The 15,005-nt window shown below is 44.9% G+C and overlaps 7 protein-coding genes across 7 annotated transcripts; 3 read left to right on the forward strand and 4 right to left on the reverse strand.

The window, feature by feature from the left end:
- Positions 1 to 261: 261 nt before the first annotated feature.
- N7471_006276 (uncharacterized protein) lies at positions 262 to 553 on the reverse strand (the record flags this gene model as incomplete). The annotated part of the gene is made up of 2 exons (XM_057278995.1): positions 262 to 410; positions 472 to 553. 2 exons carry the CDS (start codon positions 551 to 553, stop codon positions 262 to 264), a joined length of 231 nt encoding a protein of 76 aa, XP_057138605.1.
- A 941-nt stretch (positions 554 to 1,494) lies between these two features.
- On the reverse strand, positions 1,495 to 2,512 carry N7471_006277 (oxidase ustYa family protein; the record flags this gene model as incomplete). The annotated part of the gene is made up of 4 exons (XM_057278996.1): positions 1,495 to 1,803; positions 1,874 to 1,998; positions 2,059 to 2,151; positions 2,209 to 2,512. 4 exons carry the CDS (start codon positions 2,510 to 2,512, stop codon positions 1,495 to 1,497), a joined length of 831 nt encoding a protein of 276 aa, XP_057138606.1.
- Positions 2,513 to 3,099: 587 nt separating this feature from the next.
- N7471_006278 (uncharacterized protein) lies at positions 3,100 to 3,846 on the forward strand (the record flags this gene model as incomplete). The annotated part of the gene is made up of 1 exon (XM_057278997.1): positions 3,100 to 3,846. One exon carries the CDS (start codon positions 3,100 to 3,102, stop codon positions 3,844 to 3,846), a length of 747 nt encoding a protein of 248 aa, XP_057138607.1.
- Positions 3,847 to 8,371: 4,525 nt separating this feature from the next.
- Positions 8,372 to 9,420, forward strand: N7471_006279 (Aflatoxin biosynthesis regulatory protein; the record flags this gene model as incomplete). The annotated part of the gene is made up of 2 exons (XM_057278998.1): positions 8,372 to 8,498; positions 8,666 to 9,420. The coding sequence occupies 2 exons, from the start codon at positions 8,372 to 8,374 to the stop codon at positions 9,418 to 9,420; spliced, it is 882 nt and encodes a 293-aa protein (XP_057138608.1).
- A 142-nt stretch (positions 9,421 to 9,562) lies between these two features.
- Positions 9,563 to 9,781, forward strand: N7471_006280 (uncharacterized protein; the record flags this gene model as incomplete). The annotated part of the gene is made up of 1 exon (XM_057278999.1): positions 9,563 to 9,781. One exon carries the CDS (start codon positions 9,563 to 9,565, stop codon positions 9,779 to 9,781), a length of 219 nt encoding a protein of 72 aa, XP_057138609.1.
- Positions 9,782 to 10,432: 651 nt separating this feature from the next.
- On the reverse strand, positions 10,433 to 10,770 carry N7471_006281 (DUF1918 domain-containing protein; the record flags this gene model as incomplete). Its single annotated transcript, XM_057279000.1, has 3 exons — positions 10,433 to 10,534; positions 10,595 to 10,665; positions 10,728 to 10,770. 3 exons carry the CDS (start codon positions 10,768 to 10,770, stop codon positions 10,433 to 10,435), a joined length of 216 nt encoding a protein of 71 aa, XP_057138610.1.
- A 2,170-nt stretch (positions 10,771 to 12,940) lies between these two features.
- On the reverse strand, positions 12,941 to 14,393 carry N7471_006282 (Cytochrome P450 E-class group I; the record flags this gene model as incomplete). The annotated part of the gene is given in 3 exon segments (XM_057279001.1): positions 12,941 to 13,594; positions 13,606 to 13,688; positions 13,727 to 14,393. Coding segments are annotated over 3 exon segments (1,404 nt in total), but the record flags the coding sequence as incomplete, so codon positions are not given.
- Positions 14,394 to 15,005: the final 612 nt, after the last annotated feature.

The raw sequence follows: 15,005 nt of genomic DNA on the forward strand, positions 1-15,005 counted from the left end.
TGACCAGGAGTCAATATACCATGCTTTTCTAAATGGGTATACTTTTCGTGAAATAATAGTGAATTTGTAGCAGCTATAGTTCTGGTTGTTTCACTTCTCACTTCACCAGGCGCATAGATCATTCACCGGGAGGAATTCCAGACTCGGTATCCGTTTCTGGCTTCTGTCTCATAGCCAACTCTAGCATTCCTCTCAGTTAACTTTGAGGTATTAGCATATTTTTTATTCCCACAGTTACTACCCAGTAGATCTTACATAGCTTCAAATCCATTGCAAAGCCTCAGCCTTCTCGTTCTCATCGCGCTTGATCCATTGTAAAGCCTCAGCCTTCTCGTTCTCATTGCGCTTGATCCACTGGAGAGCGTCTGCGGCGCTGGGATAGTCGTCACTCGATTGCTTGCTTCGGGCAACTAGATATAGATCAGCTGGCACGTACTATAACTATAAAGCATTATCTTGGGTCCAATATACTTGAGTTGGCAGAGGCAGTTGGAACTGCAATAGCAAAGCCTGCCAGGAGACCAAGCATGTAGAGACAGTTGATAGATTTCATGATTGCGGTGACCGGTTCGAATAGAATGCGTGAGGCTCAGTTCAATCTGGGAAAAGCAGAACAATTGATGGTATGCACTGACTTGCTTTGATGGTTAGTGAAACAGTCCGGGCATTTATATTTACTGAAGATGTATGTTGGCTTGTATCTGGATGGGGAATGCGTTCGCTGTTGATTTCCTAGTCACCTAATTCTATCCCGTCATGCACCACGGCCAACAAAATATCACCCTGCGTCAAATGCCCGGCCTGGAATCTTTTTCTTGCGGGGTTGTGCTTTTTTTGTTCCAGCAGGAGACATAAATGACTCAATTGCGTTCACTAGTCCATTTATGACGTAAATAAATTGACTCTTTCTCACGGCAACCTATATTTCGGGAACCCAATCAAGACAAAAGCGCTTCCATATGCACATTAGTGTATGATACTGGGTGCATGACGCATTGTGACTTGTCCTTACGCGTAATCAAGTTGCCACGTAGATCCGAATTGCACAAGGAGGCTCCGAATACGGGACGGGACGGTCCGGAACTCAGTATTCCACTGTCCCAATGATCGCATTAAGTTAGTGGGCAGGGGTCTGGTCATTCCCGCCTCCTGTGGGCCAAGTCAGATCACATTTTCATTGCATGAGGCCACGCTACAACGTAGACCAAGCGTTTTCTAGTATGCAAGAACAAGGTTAGTCTATCACAATCCACCAACAAAACTTCTCTCGACCATTGGTGGGATTATGCGCCAATATGGCCGGGGGGTAGGGTTAGAGGGGTGATAACCTTGGAAGGAACCAACAACCGTGACACAGCAATTCAATTGGTCAGCGATTATGCACAGGCAGCACGGACGTTCCCCTGAGTGTTATTTGTGTTCAAACATCTATTATGCTATTGCCTTGCAGAGCATCCGTGCGGGTCCCAAATTTTGACCAATAATGTTACGCCCTCATTTCAAGCTATCTAATGTGGAATGGTTGACTGTGTAGTCCCAGATGACCTCAAAATTGCGACATTGGTGCGTTGTATTCCACCCAATGAAAATCAACTGGCCATTGAAGTCGGTTGGCACTTCCATAGTAGTGTCTCCATAGCATTGCAACGCATGTCGGACGTAGTTGAAGCAATGCTCGATGTGCCACAATCCATGACCACGGGGTACAAAGTTCGGATCGGTAGTATTTCCGTCAAGGGCTTCAAAAGCCACGGGGTCGAGCTTACCATCCATCAACTGCCAGAACGTATGGCGAATAGCACCCTTGGGAGGAATAGTCAGCGCACTGCTACTCGATAGAGACAGAAAATAAAACGACCGCAGGACCACTCACCAAGCAATGAAGCTGGTGAAACATGCTAATGCCGTACATCATCTCTCCGTGGACCACGCCTCCTGGAGGTAGCTTCAAATCTTCCCAGTTGGGAACGTAAATAAAGCCTTGGTCATTAAGGGTTGCTGTCCTCTGTCATTAGATACGAATTCATCACGTAGCATGGCAGAAACGGATCATCTTACGGCCTGCTAGGGCCTCCCATGCAGCATCGCTTCTGGGATTCGGACGTTCAGTGAAGATTTCGGCTGGTCCAAACTTTCTCATTTCCAAAGGGACTTGAATTAATTAGCACGGAAACGATCGACACAAGAAATTACAACAGAACGTCATACCTGGCGGAATGGGGTTCCCATATGGCAAATTGACACTGATGAGGCTTCGTCGCACAATAGTGTAGTGAGTCGTAAATGCCACTAGAAGAGAAATCACGGCGAGTACGAAGGAGAGAATTAAGATGCTGTTTAGAATCAAAGTGTGACTGCGAGAGGCTGAGCGAGGCCCTAGGATTGCCTTTTTGGACAAAAGCCCTATTTCATCTGATTTCTCAGCCTCATTCCCCGAGTCGACTGCCGTATAGTGATCTTGTTGGCTATAGGAAGGTAGAACCCATTTGACGATCTTATGGTAGCCAGGCATTATTGTTGAGTATGAATCAATCTCGTAGGTACGACGGCTGTGGAGGAGAACTAGTTCTCTTGACCTCGCGTTTAGTTTGAGGAATACCTCGAGATTCCGGCCTAATCTATGCAAGTTCGGGCCACGAAATCTATTTCTAAACTAGGAAAAACAAGTAGTTCGCACCAAATAGTCAGGAGGGAAGGCTGAACCCGATTGCGGAGCAAATATGCCCTGGCGGGGGCGATATGGGCCTACATACATGTTGCGACCCCAATGCAATTCCACCCTCTCAACCACAGCGCATGCATGTACCCTCTTATATTTGTGGTTTCCTGTCCTATCTTTGGCGAATTGGATCACAGAGCAGATATAAGCGACCGTCCATGTTCTTTCCTAGCTAGGCTCCCCGGCATAATGCGCGATTTTCTCAAATTTGGTAATTTGATAGCAATATATGGATTATTCCTTTTCCTGAGACCCTCGGTTACCCACGGATTCTTTCTAAAAGAAAGTCGCCTTCGGTTCTCTTGAAAAGCTTTACTCTACAAAGCCTTTTATTGTCATACGAATTTCATATATCTTTAACTTTGCTGTCTTGTGTTGAGATGTCCTTCGGAGCAGACGAGCAAGGTCCAAGCAGTATCATGACAAATGAATGTGATGATGAACACGCAATCTATCCTGAAAGGCGGCGCTCCTTTTTCCGCCAGTATGCCGTTGCAGTACTTTGCTTTCTGTTCACCCTTGGCGGTCTCGTGATAACAGCAGTAAATATCACCTCAACCCCAAGTTCAGACTCGGACGTGATCCATTGGAAGCCCTCTGCATCATTATTGCCGAAGTTACCCTCGTTCTCATCCTCACATGGCTCATCAACACATGTTTACGACCCGTCGGCTCATGTCATGACTGGGATAATGAAGTCTCCTTGTGGCAACACCACTGCGGAAGCCAAGGCTCGAGGCTGTCATTTTGATATCATCACGTTTTGCTGGCTACCCCATCGCTGCTATGATAATGAGTTATCAAAGTCGTTTGAGCAGCTCGTCGACTGGAAGTGGTATCTCGATCGGAACAAAACGCGACCAGTCCCCAAGACAGAAGCTCTTCGGGGGGAACTAGATGGACTGTATGTAAGCTGGGAGTACCATGTGCAGCATTGTGTGTATATGTGGCAGAAGATGCACCGGGCTTTGTTGGGACCGGGAAAGGAAGCTATCGACACTTATATCAGTCCATACAGCCACACAGAGCACTGTGGGAAAATGCTGCTGATTCGGGGAGATGGATATGCATTGAGCGATATAAATACGCGCATTCGGGTGAAGTTTCCAGATTGTGGGATTGAGTAGAAAAATAGGGGTTAGAAAATCCATTTATGCCAACTTCTACAAATCGAGACAGAGGGAGTGGTAATTATGGATTACTGTAGTCGCCTGTATTTAAACCGATGAGGCTAATTTCCCAGTTACTCTCATCTATCAAGCTTTTTCGACTCATGATATCGCTGGATTCAAGTCTTGACTACTACCGGGACAGTGATAACTCTCAACTATACATACTCTCATCAGTTAATGAATAATTGTCATCTACACGGTGTTTTCCTTTGCGAATTCCTCCAATCCTGCTATCATATCACCCACTGCTGCATTCCGAGCAATAGAGACCAAATTACGTTTCATACGCTCTGGTTATTGTTCTTTTTGAGTCCAAGTCTCAACCCACTACACAAAGACCGAAATCGAAACATCGAGAAATTGCCTCGAAACTACTTTTGAGAGACTAATATAACAATAACACAATATAACACGATTACGCATTCCTATAGACTCCAGGGCCCAAACCCCCATTTAGGCTTACCGTTATTGCCTGAATGCCTGGCTTTGGCCTGGACGCCTGTATTAACTAAGACTGAAGAATTAAAATACCTGAATCACTATTACAGTTTGTTGGAGGTACTAGCTAGGAGGAGAGAGAAGAAGAGGAATCATGATCTATTCAATCTATCTAAAGCAGGGGGTTTATACCCTGACAAACAAAGACAGGCTCAGTCTGCAAACAAATGGAGGCATCAATGGGATGACCAACATTGTCTAAGACTTGTTGTCTTAAGCAAGGTGCCATGCCCAGGTGGTTCTACCAGCTGTCTCCAGTACATAGGTAAAATGGAGCTATTTGTCCCATTAATTCTTGCATCACCATGTTTTGGCGTGGGTCAACATGCAGCTTTTTACATTATACAAATCTATACATCTCATTTTTTTTCAGGTGGTTTACAAGCTCTCGTGTAACGAGCGGTCAAGAACCAGGCCTAAATCAGGCATTAAGGCATCAGTATTTACTTGGGGTCTGCGCAGGTGAGATTATCGAATACGAACCTTGGAAATACGATCACATGCGGTTCGGGCCGCTTTTTTTATCCGTCCTTTCAATTGCACCACATTTGTTTATTAACCGGGCCTTACAATTTTTTGGTAAAAAATACCAGACCCTCCACAGGAGGGTCCGCCACCCACTTTGTAGTTGCACCCAAATTGTAGATTTTTTCAGGATTCAATTCCAACCCCCATTTCAACCATATATATGAATGAATTCAATGCATTTTAAATAAGAAATGAATAAAATATCTATTAAATTACATGAATTCAATAGCTATAACCCGCTGACAGAAATCTGGCTGTATGACAACGTATGGACAAAATCAGATATATTGAGTTCTCTAACTAACTAAAATGACAAAACCCGCGTTTTCAACAATCTGGGCGGACATAGATGACTAACTGTAATATGCACTTTTGTATGGTATGGATGGTACCATGTGTCACATGATATTCAGGGTATTTTACCCTGTTTCCACCATGTATTCAATCTTAGTATTCGACACCCGCCCCTATTTCTTTTGCATGCGTCCATGCCTTCTGATTTGTGTGTTGACCTTAGCCCATTTCCGCTTCCGTTTAGAAATATCCTTAGCTTCGGTCCATTTATATACTTTATATTTCATGCTCCTTAATTCACTAGCATTAACAATGCCGGTAGTATGAGCCCTTGCCCGGGTAGCATTATATCTAGCGCGGCGAGTAGCCCCGATAGCTGAAGTTATATCCAATTCGGACTATAATGTATGCACTAAAGTAGTATGCATTTCAGCACTTTTTGCGATCTTTGCGAGTGCATTTTTGTAGCGGGAAGAATGAGCTTCACTCTCTTTAAGCGCTAAGCTTAGTTTTTACACTTTCTTAGTGGTTTTGGGGGTGCTGAAGTCTGTATAGCCTAAGCTACCTATTGATAGCATCGATGGTCGTTTATAAGGGTTATAATCAACCAAATCCTTAGTAATTAACTTAGAATTGATAGGCTAAAGACCTATTAACCGAAAGCCGAGTTTGATAGTGCGTATAACGAAATGTTTTTTCCCGGATCGAGGTAATTATATAAAGGAATTCTTCCTTAGTGAATTTCTAACATCCGGTTATTATTACGGACTCGACAGCCTTACTATGCCAATATTTATAAGCACTAAAAACACCGATATCGAGAGGCTATAAGAAGTGGCTTAAATATAGTAATAAAAAGAAAAGAATAATGTTATTCTTATTATAAAATTCACTGAACTACCGGGTGAAATATGATCTAAACCGGTCGTATAAAACTAGTCGCTTAATACCATAAGTTCGATAGATTGTCCATTTATAGAATCTTTGAATCTATTGAAATGCTAAGACGTCGGTTATATATCCAGAATCGGATATAGCAAGGTATTTATTAGTTTGAATAGCCTTAAACTATCGTAGCATCATCTGTTTACCACTTAAAATAATAAGTAGTGGATAGATAAAACCGTCCGCCGAAACTGCTTCTATCCCTATTATAGATTCACGATTTATGATAGAGCTATTGAAGATTGTACGCTTCGGTCATCGAGTAATAATCTATTAATCTTTACCGACACTAATTTGAAAGCTAGTCTTATCGAAATTGTAGATATCGCCGGGTAAGATGCTATTTTCCTCGACGATCTAAGTGTATTCTTTAAACCACTTTTCTACTACCCCTTTATCTATTACTCGGCTTCGTTTAATATCGAGGGCTCGTCGGCGACGTCGGTAATATTGAGGATTACGTTTTAAGAACCGATAAGTCCAATGGTCGCCGACCTTAGGGGGTGGAATTGCGGGATCGGTATGCGCTTCTTCGAGGATTGAATTCGCGGCGATAGTGATTTGTGACTAGTTTATTACAGCGCCCGCTTGATCGAAGTAATCAATGAATTGGCATAAAGCAGATTCTTATACAGAACTAAGCTTCCGACCGTTAGGTTGGCGTTAAAATAGGGATTTTCCACCATTCCATCGATACCGAAGCCGGCCCTCAGGTACGTTGAATTCACGCGCAGTTTTCGCGATATTGGGCTTAGATTGCTAGGATAAAGAATCCATTGCTTTAGCAATCTGAATCTCAATTTTGGCGTTGTCTTTAGGCATGGTGATGGAGAGATTGGTAGTTGAATGTGGTAGGTTGAATTCTGGAAAAAATCTACAATTTGGGTGCAACTACAAAGTGGGTGGCGGACCCTCCTAGGGGAGGGTCTGGTATTTTTTACCAAAAAATTGTAAGGCCCGGTTACCTAGATATACATGAAGATTACTTAGAGAATACTTTCCTGGGGCCCCGGCGACCGTATATATATATATATATATGTTCATATCTACATAATGTGTATAGATACAGAGTAGTACATATCTATTCCAAAAATACTACCTAAATACGGTTTGAATACGGGTGCAAATAGTATTACATACTCTATTTGATTATATTCTTACTTATAAAATAGCTCGCTTCTAGCATTATAATATCTATACCATACCCTAATTTGGAACCCGGTCATGGTCCCCGGACTGTACAACTAATCTGCATGTGCTTTTCTGCTAGGCAGGATTAGGCAATAGGACTAAAGTCACGGATGATTATGTAGTCTCGTCACTCATACTTATCAACAGGAACAACGATTCAATTGGTCAGCTATTAGATACAGGCGGCACGGAATCCCCCCCCCGGGTGTTTATCTTATCTGCGCTGAAACATCTGAGTGGACATTTGTTATGCTTTTTGCCTCTTTCATTAATCAATCTATGCTGATTTATATACATGTTCCGTCAAATGTGGCCAATTTAAATCTCTTCGTAGACTTTATTTCTCTGTCTTTTCCTTTGTTCCTTTTAGTGTCGATGCGCGTGACGCGCGCGTCTTCCAGTTTAACTCTGCCATGATGTGTTGCGGGGTTTTTCCTCAGGATGAAACGAGAACTATGTAGTGTAAGCACTAACACAAGACAAGACGACAAGAACACGAGACAAGAAGGCAATAATACGAGGCTGGAACTCAGTGGGTTATATCCCAATAAATACGGCCTTTCCTGTAACAGTAAGTGGTCTACGCTCCTCATCCCGCTAGCCTAAGTGGTTGCCTTGGTTTGGCGCTAAAAAGCTTGAGACGGGGGCGAAAGCTTGAGTTGGGGCAGAAAGCACCTAATATTACAAGACCTGCACCTTGATTGGTTTAAGACTTTAGCGAGGATACTAGCTCATATACCCCCCTGTCTCGCAGCTACTCGTGTCCAGTTTGTCTTTTTTTCCCTTCGTTCCAACTTGATAAATCCATCTTACATACTTCGGACAATCACAATGGCTGGAGACTCGACCCGAAACACTCGACCAGAAAAGCTACGATCTAGCTGTGATCGATGCGGTGTTGCAAAAGTAAAATGCGACAAGGAACAACCAGAATGTGGGCGGTGCATCTCACATGGCGTACCCTGCGTCTATGGGGTTTCGCGTAAGATGGGAAAGCCTCCGGCGTCACAGTCTATCTCGATCTATGAGGGAGACCGTCACGCCTCTCCAAAGCAGTAGTGAAGCTAGCAGTGGTGGTGTGCCGCTGGATCTGGACCTCTCCTCCAGCACTGATATGAATACCTGGGATCCTATGGATGAAGACAGCAACAGTCACACATTCATGCACATTCTGGATGCCGGGGGAAACTTGAACAATGAGCTTCCAATACCGATGATACCGAATCTGCCCTTTGAGTACAACGAGTGGGCTATCTCTGACCGAACCGACGCCAATATTATTTTCCCTCTTCGATCCTCTCAGCAGTCTCCAATACAGGGGGAACATTTGTCTTCGGGGGGTTCCAGTGGCAATGGGATGCGAGTGCACATGTCGAACAAGAGTCAATATCCCCAGAAATTGCCAACAGCCACGACTGCCAGCGAAAGTCTCACGAGACCCTTGAAAGCATATCCGTCCACAACATCAACAAGACTGAGGCCGACGAAGGACCCCCACCACCGACTGGTTTCACCCTAAAAACGGAGACCACAGTTAACGGCGTGCCACTGGACTTGGTGCTCCAGGTTAACCGCGAGGCGGTTGAGCGTCTCATTCTACTCGTTTCTTGCCCCTGTGCACAAATTCCATCTGTTACATTACTTTATGCATCGATAATCTCCCGGATCCTGGCGTGGTACGAGCAGGCTGCGGGTTGCACACAACTTTCCTCTCTGCCAAGTCGTCCCAGTACGGCAGCAGGGAGTAACTTAACATCCAGCGACTCTAGTAGAGCTGCATCCTCACCACCCATGCAGCCTCCAGAGGTATCGTTCGCGCCGTCACGAATGATGATTGGGAAATTCAATGTGGACGATCCTCGCCTCCAGACTATGATAAATATACACCTACTATCTGGCAAGATGGAACGAGTCAAGGGTGTTATCGACCAACTTGGCTCACAAACCGGCAGCTCAAATCCGGCGACAGGGAAAATTGGAGGCCTTTATCTGAGTCTCAACTCATGGCTTAAGCAGGATTGTTTAAGGATTTTGCATATGATGCAATTGGAGTTGAGGGAACTGAGCATTTGAGATAGAACTATTAGAATCAATAGGTATATTCCATATTTTTGTGGCATTTCGGTCCGTTTGTTCCAGTATTGAAGGCTATTCTAGCAAGGGGTTGAGCATGACGAAGTAGATCGGCATATCAAAGAAGGTGAGAACACCTGATATGCTACATCTGAATGGCCGAGTGATCACTCGTAGCGAATATTCCCGCTCCAGCACGAGTTTATTGGAGAATGAGAGCCACCAGGCACTTTCAGATGATGCGGCACTAAAATCAAATGAAGCCAACATTGCGCCGATCAGCGACGATGAAGACATTCAGGAAAGTGAAGATATCAATGAGAATATTGCAGCTGAGATAGATCAAGTAGAGGCATGCTAGCTAACGGAGACAAGCTTTCAACGCACAATCTACTATACTATGTGGCATCAGAGGAAATGGGGATCGAAGTGGAGGAATATGAACATGATGAGGAGTTTGCTTCCGTCTCTATCCATGCAACTACATAGACCTCGAATCTTGAAAAAATGCCCCTGATTTTTATCCGGATCAGATTTTCGATCCGCTGGGCGAGTTCTATAAATCGTTGATCCGCTCTACGGCAGTCTCTAACAGCCAATACGCCACATCAGATTTCCCCACAGTAATTTTTGACTACCTGGCTCGCCACCAGCTCTTATTGCTTACTGATTACTAACTCCAAGTATAGACTTTTATAAAAAGGTCCTCGCTGCACTTCGTATAGCAGATTCTTTAACATAGGAGGTGGCGAGGGACACGGAGAAAACACTCGATTGGATGCTCGGTGCCTTCTCACGGCCGTTCAATTTGAGTGAACCATTTCCGATATACCGGTATGATGATAACTGTAACTATAGACAGCATTGTTCAGCACCCATTCCATTATATCTCATCAATCCGATACGCTTTGATTGTGACGATGACACATTCAGGTGTTTTTGATACTGTTCCCACTCCAATTTGTTCCAAATGGCTATTATCACTGTGTAGTATTCATATATATTGTGCATACTACTGTATAGTACCCTCCTGCGACACTGAGTCCTCGCCAGGCTGGACCACCGAGTCAGGACCAGGATACATCAAAGTCTCGTGGCCATTTTCACTTCGCACCTGTAAATCCCATGTTAGAGCAACTGTGCCAACATTAAGATTATAATATCTACTACTCACTCGATAAGGGGGGCCTCCATCTGGGCCTAAGGCTTCAACAATCTCCACGATGGTATCGGCTTGACCGACCACTTTGACCTTGATTAGCTTGTGCTTAATTGGATTTATGGATTTATCAACAGGGTATGCGTACCTCGTCCGTGGGTAATGATCTTATCTCCCTTCTTAGCTGGCATTGTGGAATAGGTACTATACCAGGATAAGTGCAGAAAGAAGCGTGGAGGATATGATATGTGTGGGTTCCTTTTTGGCCGGCCGTTGCGAGGATGGAAAGGAGGGATATTCTAGGAGACGAGGGAGGTATTTAAGTCTGCCACGCTTACAATGTAACATTACACTCACACCGCAAAAGTGTTAACTAACACCCCGATCAAGATTCTGCTGGCAATTTGATCATCCACCAGTCGTAATTTGAAGACAACGGGCGGTATACCCGTACCGGAAGGCGGTACAGATTGAGGTGTTAACACTTTTGCTGCGTCACTGTACATATGTAGCATTGTCAACTTATTGGTTAAATTACTTGCGGTACGGAGTGATGTGTCTAATGTGGCTGGACGTGGGGCTTGCACACTTCTTCGAACTAACAGAATACAACATAGATCAGCAAGTCGCATGCCAATAGGTCAAAATTTAATAGCCATAAATACAGTTTATCCATGGATGTTCTCGGTGCAGTTGTCAACTTGCTGCTGCAAGTCAGAAGCTACGAAATCATCGGGCCAGTGAGCTATGGCTGAATGATCAATTTTCACGTCTCCGGATAAATAATTATATTACACAAGATACGGAAGTGTGGTCAGCACTTGTATTTACGGACTATCGACAATCCCTGTAGATCGGCGTTGGTTAGGGTCGATTCCCTAGCGATCTGGCGGGCGTACAGGTCCCACCGACAGTGAAACTAGTCCCAATCATGGTGTCGGTGGGACCTCGTATATATTAGTAGCGTTCTAAAGCGTATCGTATATTTGGGTTACCTCGGTTAATTATTTGCACATACAAACTAAAAAAGATTATTTATTATCCTAATTAACTATCTATTTGTTTCTAACCGGCAGTTCACCCCGGGCCAGTAGACTTAGTTACATAACTACTTTATAACAAACCTTGGAGTGGACCTCGGGAGAAAGTTTAAGAAGCAGACCTTGGAAACGTGTAATCTATTGTGGGGTCCAGTGAGTGAAGCCAGTCCCGATTGGGGATAGCGCATAATTCACTGTTGGGATCTGCGTTCTCAGATCTGGCCGATGTGTAAACCTTGGAACCTCCAGGCCTGCCCAGTTGGTAACTGCAATAGCGGGACTATGACCTCGGGAAATTTTCCCCTGCCTTTCAGTCAGCCATCACATGTGCTGCAGAAACACGCAAAGCCGAATCCAAATCATTTACTGTCCAAGCTATATGGGCGCAAAAGTCGAAAAGGGCCATTTATCTGGTATGTAAGGGTGGTAGGTAATGGATTCAGCAGTTGCGTTGTTATACTATCACTGTCCACTGCAGCTGAATTGCTTCTCGCAATCGGGAGTTAGGTCGGGCTTATATCGACTCAGTGGGGCCGAGAATTACTCCCCGATATTTGAGTCGAGTGAGATGCTTCGATTGAAAGCCCTATTGGCACGCTACAATTGCAATCTGCAGAGCTACTGCACGGACAGCAGCTCGGGGGGACTCGTAAAAATCTCGGGGAGACTCGAAATTCCAATATCATTGAATAGAAACTAGAGTCCCTAAATTCCCGAAATCCTTTATCCTAATGGGGCCTTAATAAACACATCTTAAAATGAAGGGCCCTAATAAAGAACATGGCGGTGCAGAGGTGATATAAAGTAGATATCTTCTTCGTGAGTGGCTAGGTCTTTTTCCTAAGTAGGTAAAGGTAACTCAATTTTTACGAGTCTCCCTCGGCTTTTTACGAGTCTTCCCGAGCTGAAACCCGACATCGCACTACTGCGTGGCGAGAATAAAAGTGGTGGTGAAATGAGACAGATCCATACTGTATCCGAACGCTTTTAGTCCTCAATAAAGAATTCCTCGCCTCGCCGCTTCTATGTTGTACTAGGCCTTGAAAAGTACAGCTGTATCTGGTTTAGCCTTTTGGCCGATGCACGTGCAAAATGATCTCACAATCTGATCCGAGCTTATAGTTACTCACTAAGCTCTGGATCCCGCTTTCCAACGCGCCATTTCCATAAGTTCCTAAGGTCATCTATAGTGTATAGTTTAGGAGGGGCATTTTTTGGATCGGTCACTGTATTTTATATACCGACGTCGCGTATATATCTGGCACGTATTTCGGCTATCCTAGAACTCTACACGAGAACGACCAGTCATCATTTACCCCTTTCATTGATAAAGCATTCCGTTAACATCAACCGGAATACCACGCAACTCGTAGCTTTCTTGCATCGCAACCTGCCACTGTTTCTTGTCAAGTTCAAGCCTCTCTGGGCTCTTGGGCACGAATCTGGCAGCAAAAGGCTTAAGAATGGTGAAACCACCATCGGGATAGGCATTGTCACTCAAGATCATCTCCGCCTCGACGCCATCCACCAGTGGCGGTCGGCTCTCAAAGGCCCACAGCATGCCACTGACAGCGATGTCGAGTGAGCTCTCTGCAAGACGAGCACCGGGGCATGTGCGCCTACCCGTGCTGAAGGTAAAATGGTCTCGCTTGTACGGGTCGCTCATAGCCGCATACTCAGAACTGAACAGGTTATGCTCGAGGAAGCGCTCCGGCATGAATTCGAAAGGCTTTTCGAATCGTGTTGGATCATAGTGCAGGAAAGCCGTATTGGCAAGAAGCACGGTTCCCTTGGGAATGACATGGTTTTTGTAAATCACGTCCTGGTCTTCATAGCGACGGATGCCTGGGGCGAGGATAGGGTTCATTCGAAGCATCTCCTTCACACAAGCGCGAATATAAGGCAGATTAACCATGTCCTCAAACTTTGGAAGGCGATTTGGTCCAACCACCCTCATCAGCTCATCCTGGGCGGCCTTTTGCGCACGTGGGTTGCAGCAAGTTGAAGCACGAGACTGTTCAAAGTCGCAGCGGATGTCTCGAATCCAGCCTCAACAAGGCCACCGGAAACTTAGGCTAGGTCCTCGTCATTTAGGCCTTGAGAATACCAGTAATCTTTGTTTTCGAGAATGCTTCGTGCAAAACAGTGAGGCGCTTTCCCAGCCTCAAACTGCTTTTCCAGTGGTGCCACAGCCCCATCTTGATATCAAGGACTTCCTTGCCTGCTTCGATCCCATCCTTTCGCCCAGGTTGAAGAAACTTTGGTAGAAGAGCCAATGGTGGAAACTTATCATCAACCAGAAAAGCACCAGGCTTTGATGTTCGTCGCATGATCGCTTGACTGCGCACTGCATTCTGCGCATCGGGATGATCCCAGTTCTTCACGCGCGTGCCGAATGTGTTGGTCATGATAATGCTAAACGCATACCTCCGCATATGTTGGTAAAAGTCTCGCTGGTTGTCGTTATCCATGGCGAGGTCGAAAGGCAACTGTTTTGTCTCGAATTCTTGACTGGGAACGAATGTTGCAGTCATGGGGACAGTCGTGACTTGGCGCACCACCGATCGATGTGCCCGCCAATGTGGTCCGTAAGGCATAGTTGGCATACGTTTACCGCCGGTGACGATGTCGTGGCCCATCGGAGAAGGCTGTTTGGAGGAAGTTTTGATGGCTTGCTTCTCGAAGATCTCCCGTACTGCCTCAGGTGTGTTGATCAAGACCCAGTTGTACCAACCGACACGGATTTTGAAAACATCGCTATTACGACACTCGCTATCTTATCATAAGCGTAACGAAGCCTAGCGAAAGCGTAGGAGGCGCTTATAGTAATATTTAGAAGAGGTAGATTTTTTATAAGAGTTAGGAAGAGACGAGTAACGACTATAGTCGGAGGTGACGAGCATATTTTTAAACCGATATCCGGGAAGAAGTCCTACTACAATCTAAGGATACTAGAGTATAGTATGGGCGTCGAGAAAGTAGGACTAAGAGCACGCTAGCTACCGTCTAAAACAAAGTATATATTTCAACCGTCTCTAGTAAATACCGCTAAAAACTACATTCTTAAGGAATACCTCCAATATAGGACATATCCATATAGAAGTCCACGGATCAGTAAAATATCCCCTTCAGCGTAATACCTTATTCACAAGTCGTCGTCAATATCGAAAGTCTGGCGGCCGCATACAAGACACGATTCGGGAACTAATCCTTCCAATGACCAACTGTAGGGATTCTAACGGCAAGGGTGAAGCTCCTTTTCTTTACGTACTGTAATGTGAGTCTTGTAAACGGAGGAACTGTAAATTGCCTATAGCTCCGGGGAACAAGAAATGAGAGCGGATGCACAATGTATTAAGCTAAGACTATCTCTCAAGAGCTACCAT

Source organism: Penicillium samsonianum (genome assembly GCF_028829775.1).
Source record: "Penicillium samsonianum strain IBT 33392 chromosome Unknown utg000003l_segment0_segment0, whole genome shotgun sequence".
Taxonomy (NCBI): domain Eukaryota; kingdom Fungi; phylum Ascomycota; class Eurotiomycetes; order Eurotiales; family Aspergillaceae; genus Penicillium; species Penicillium samsonianum.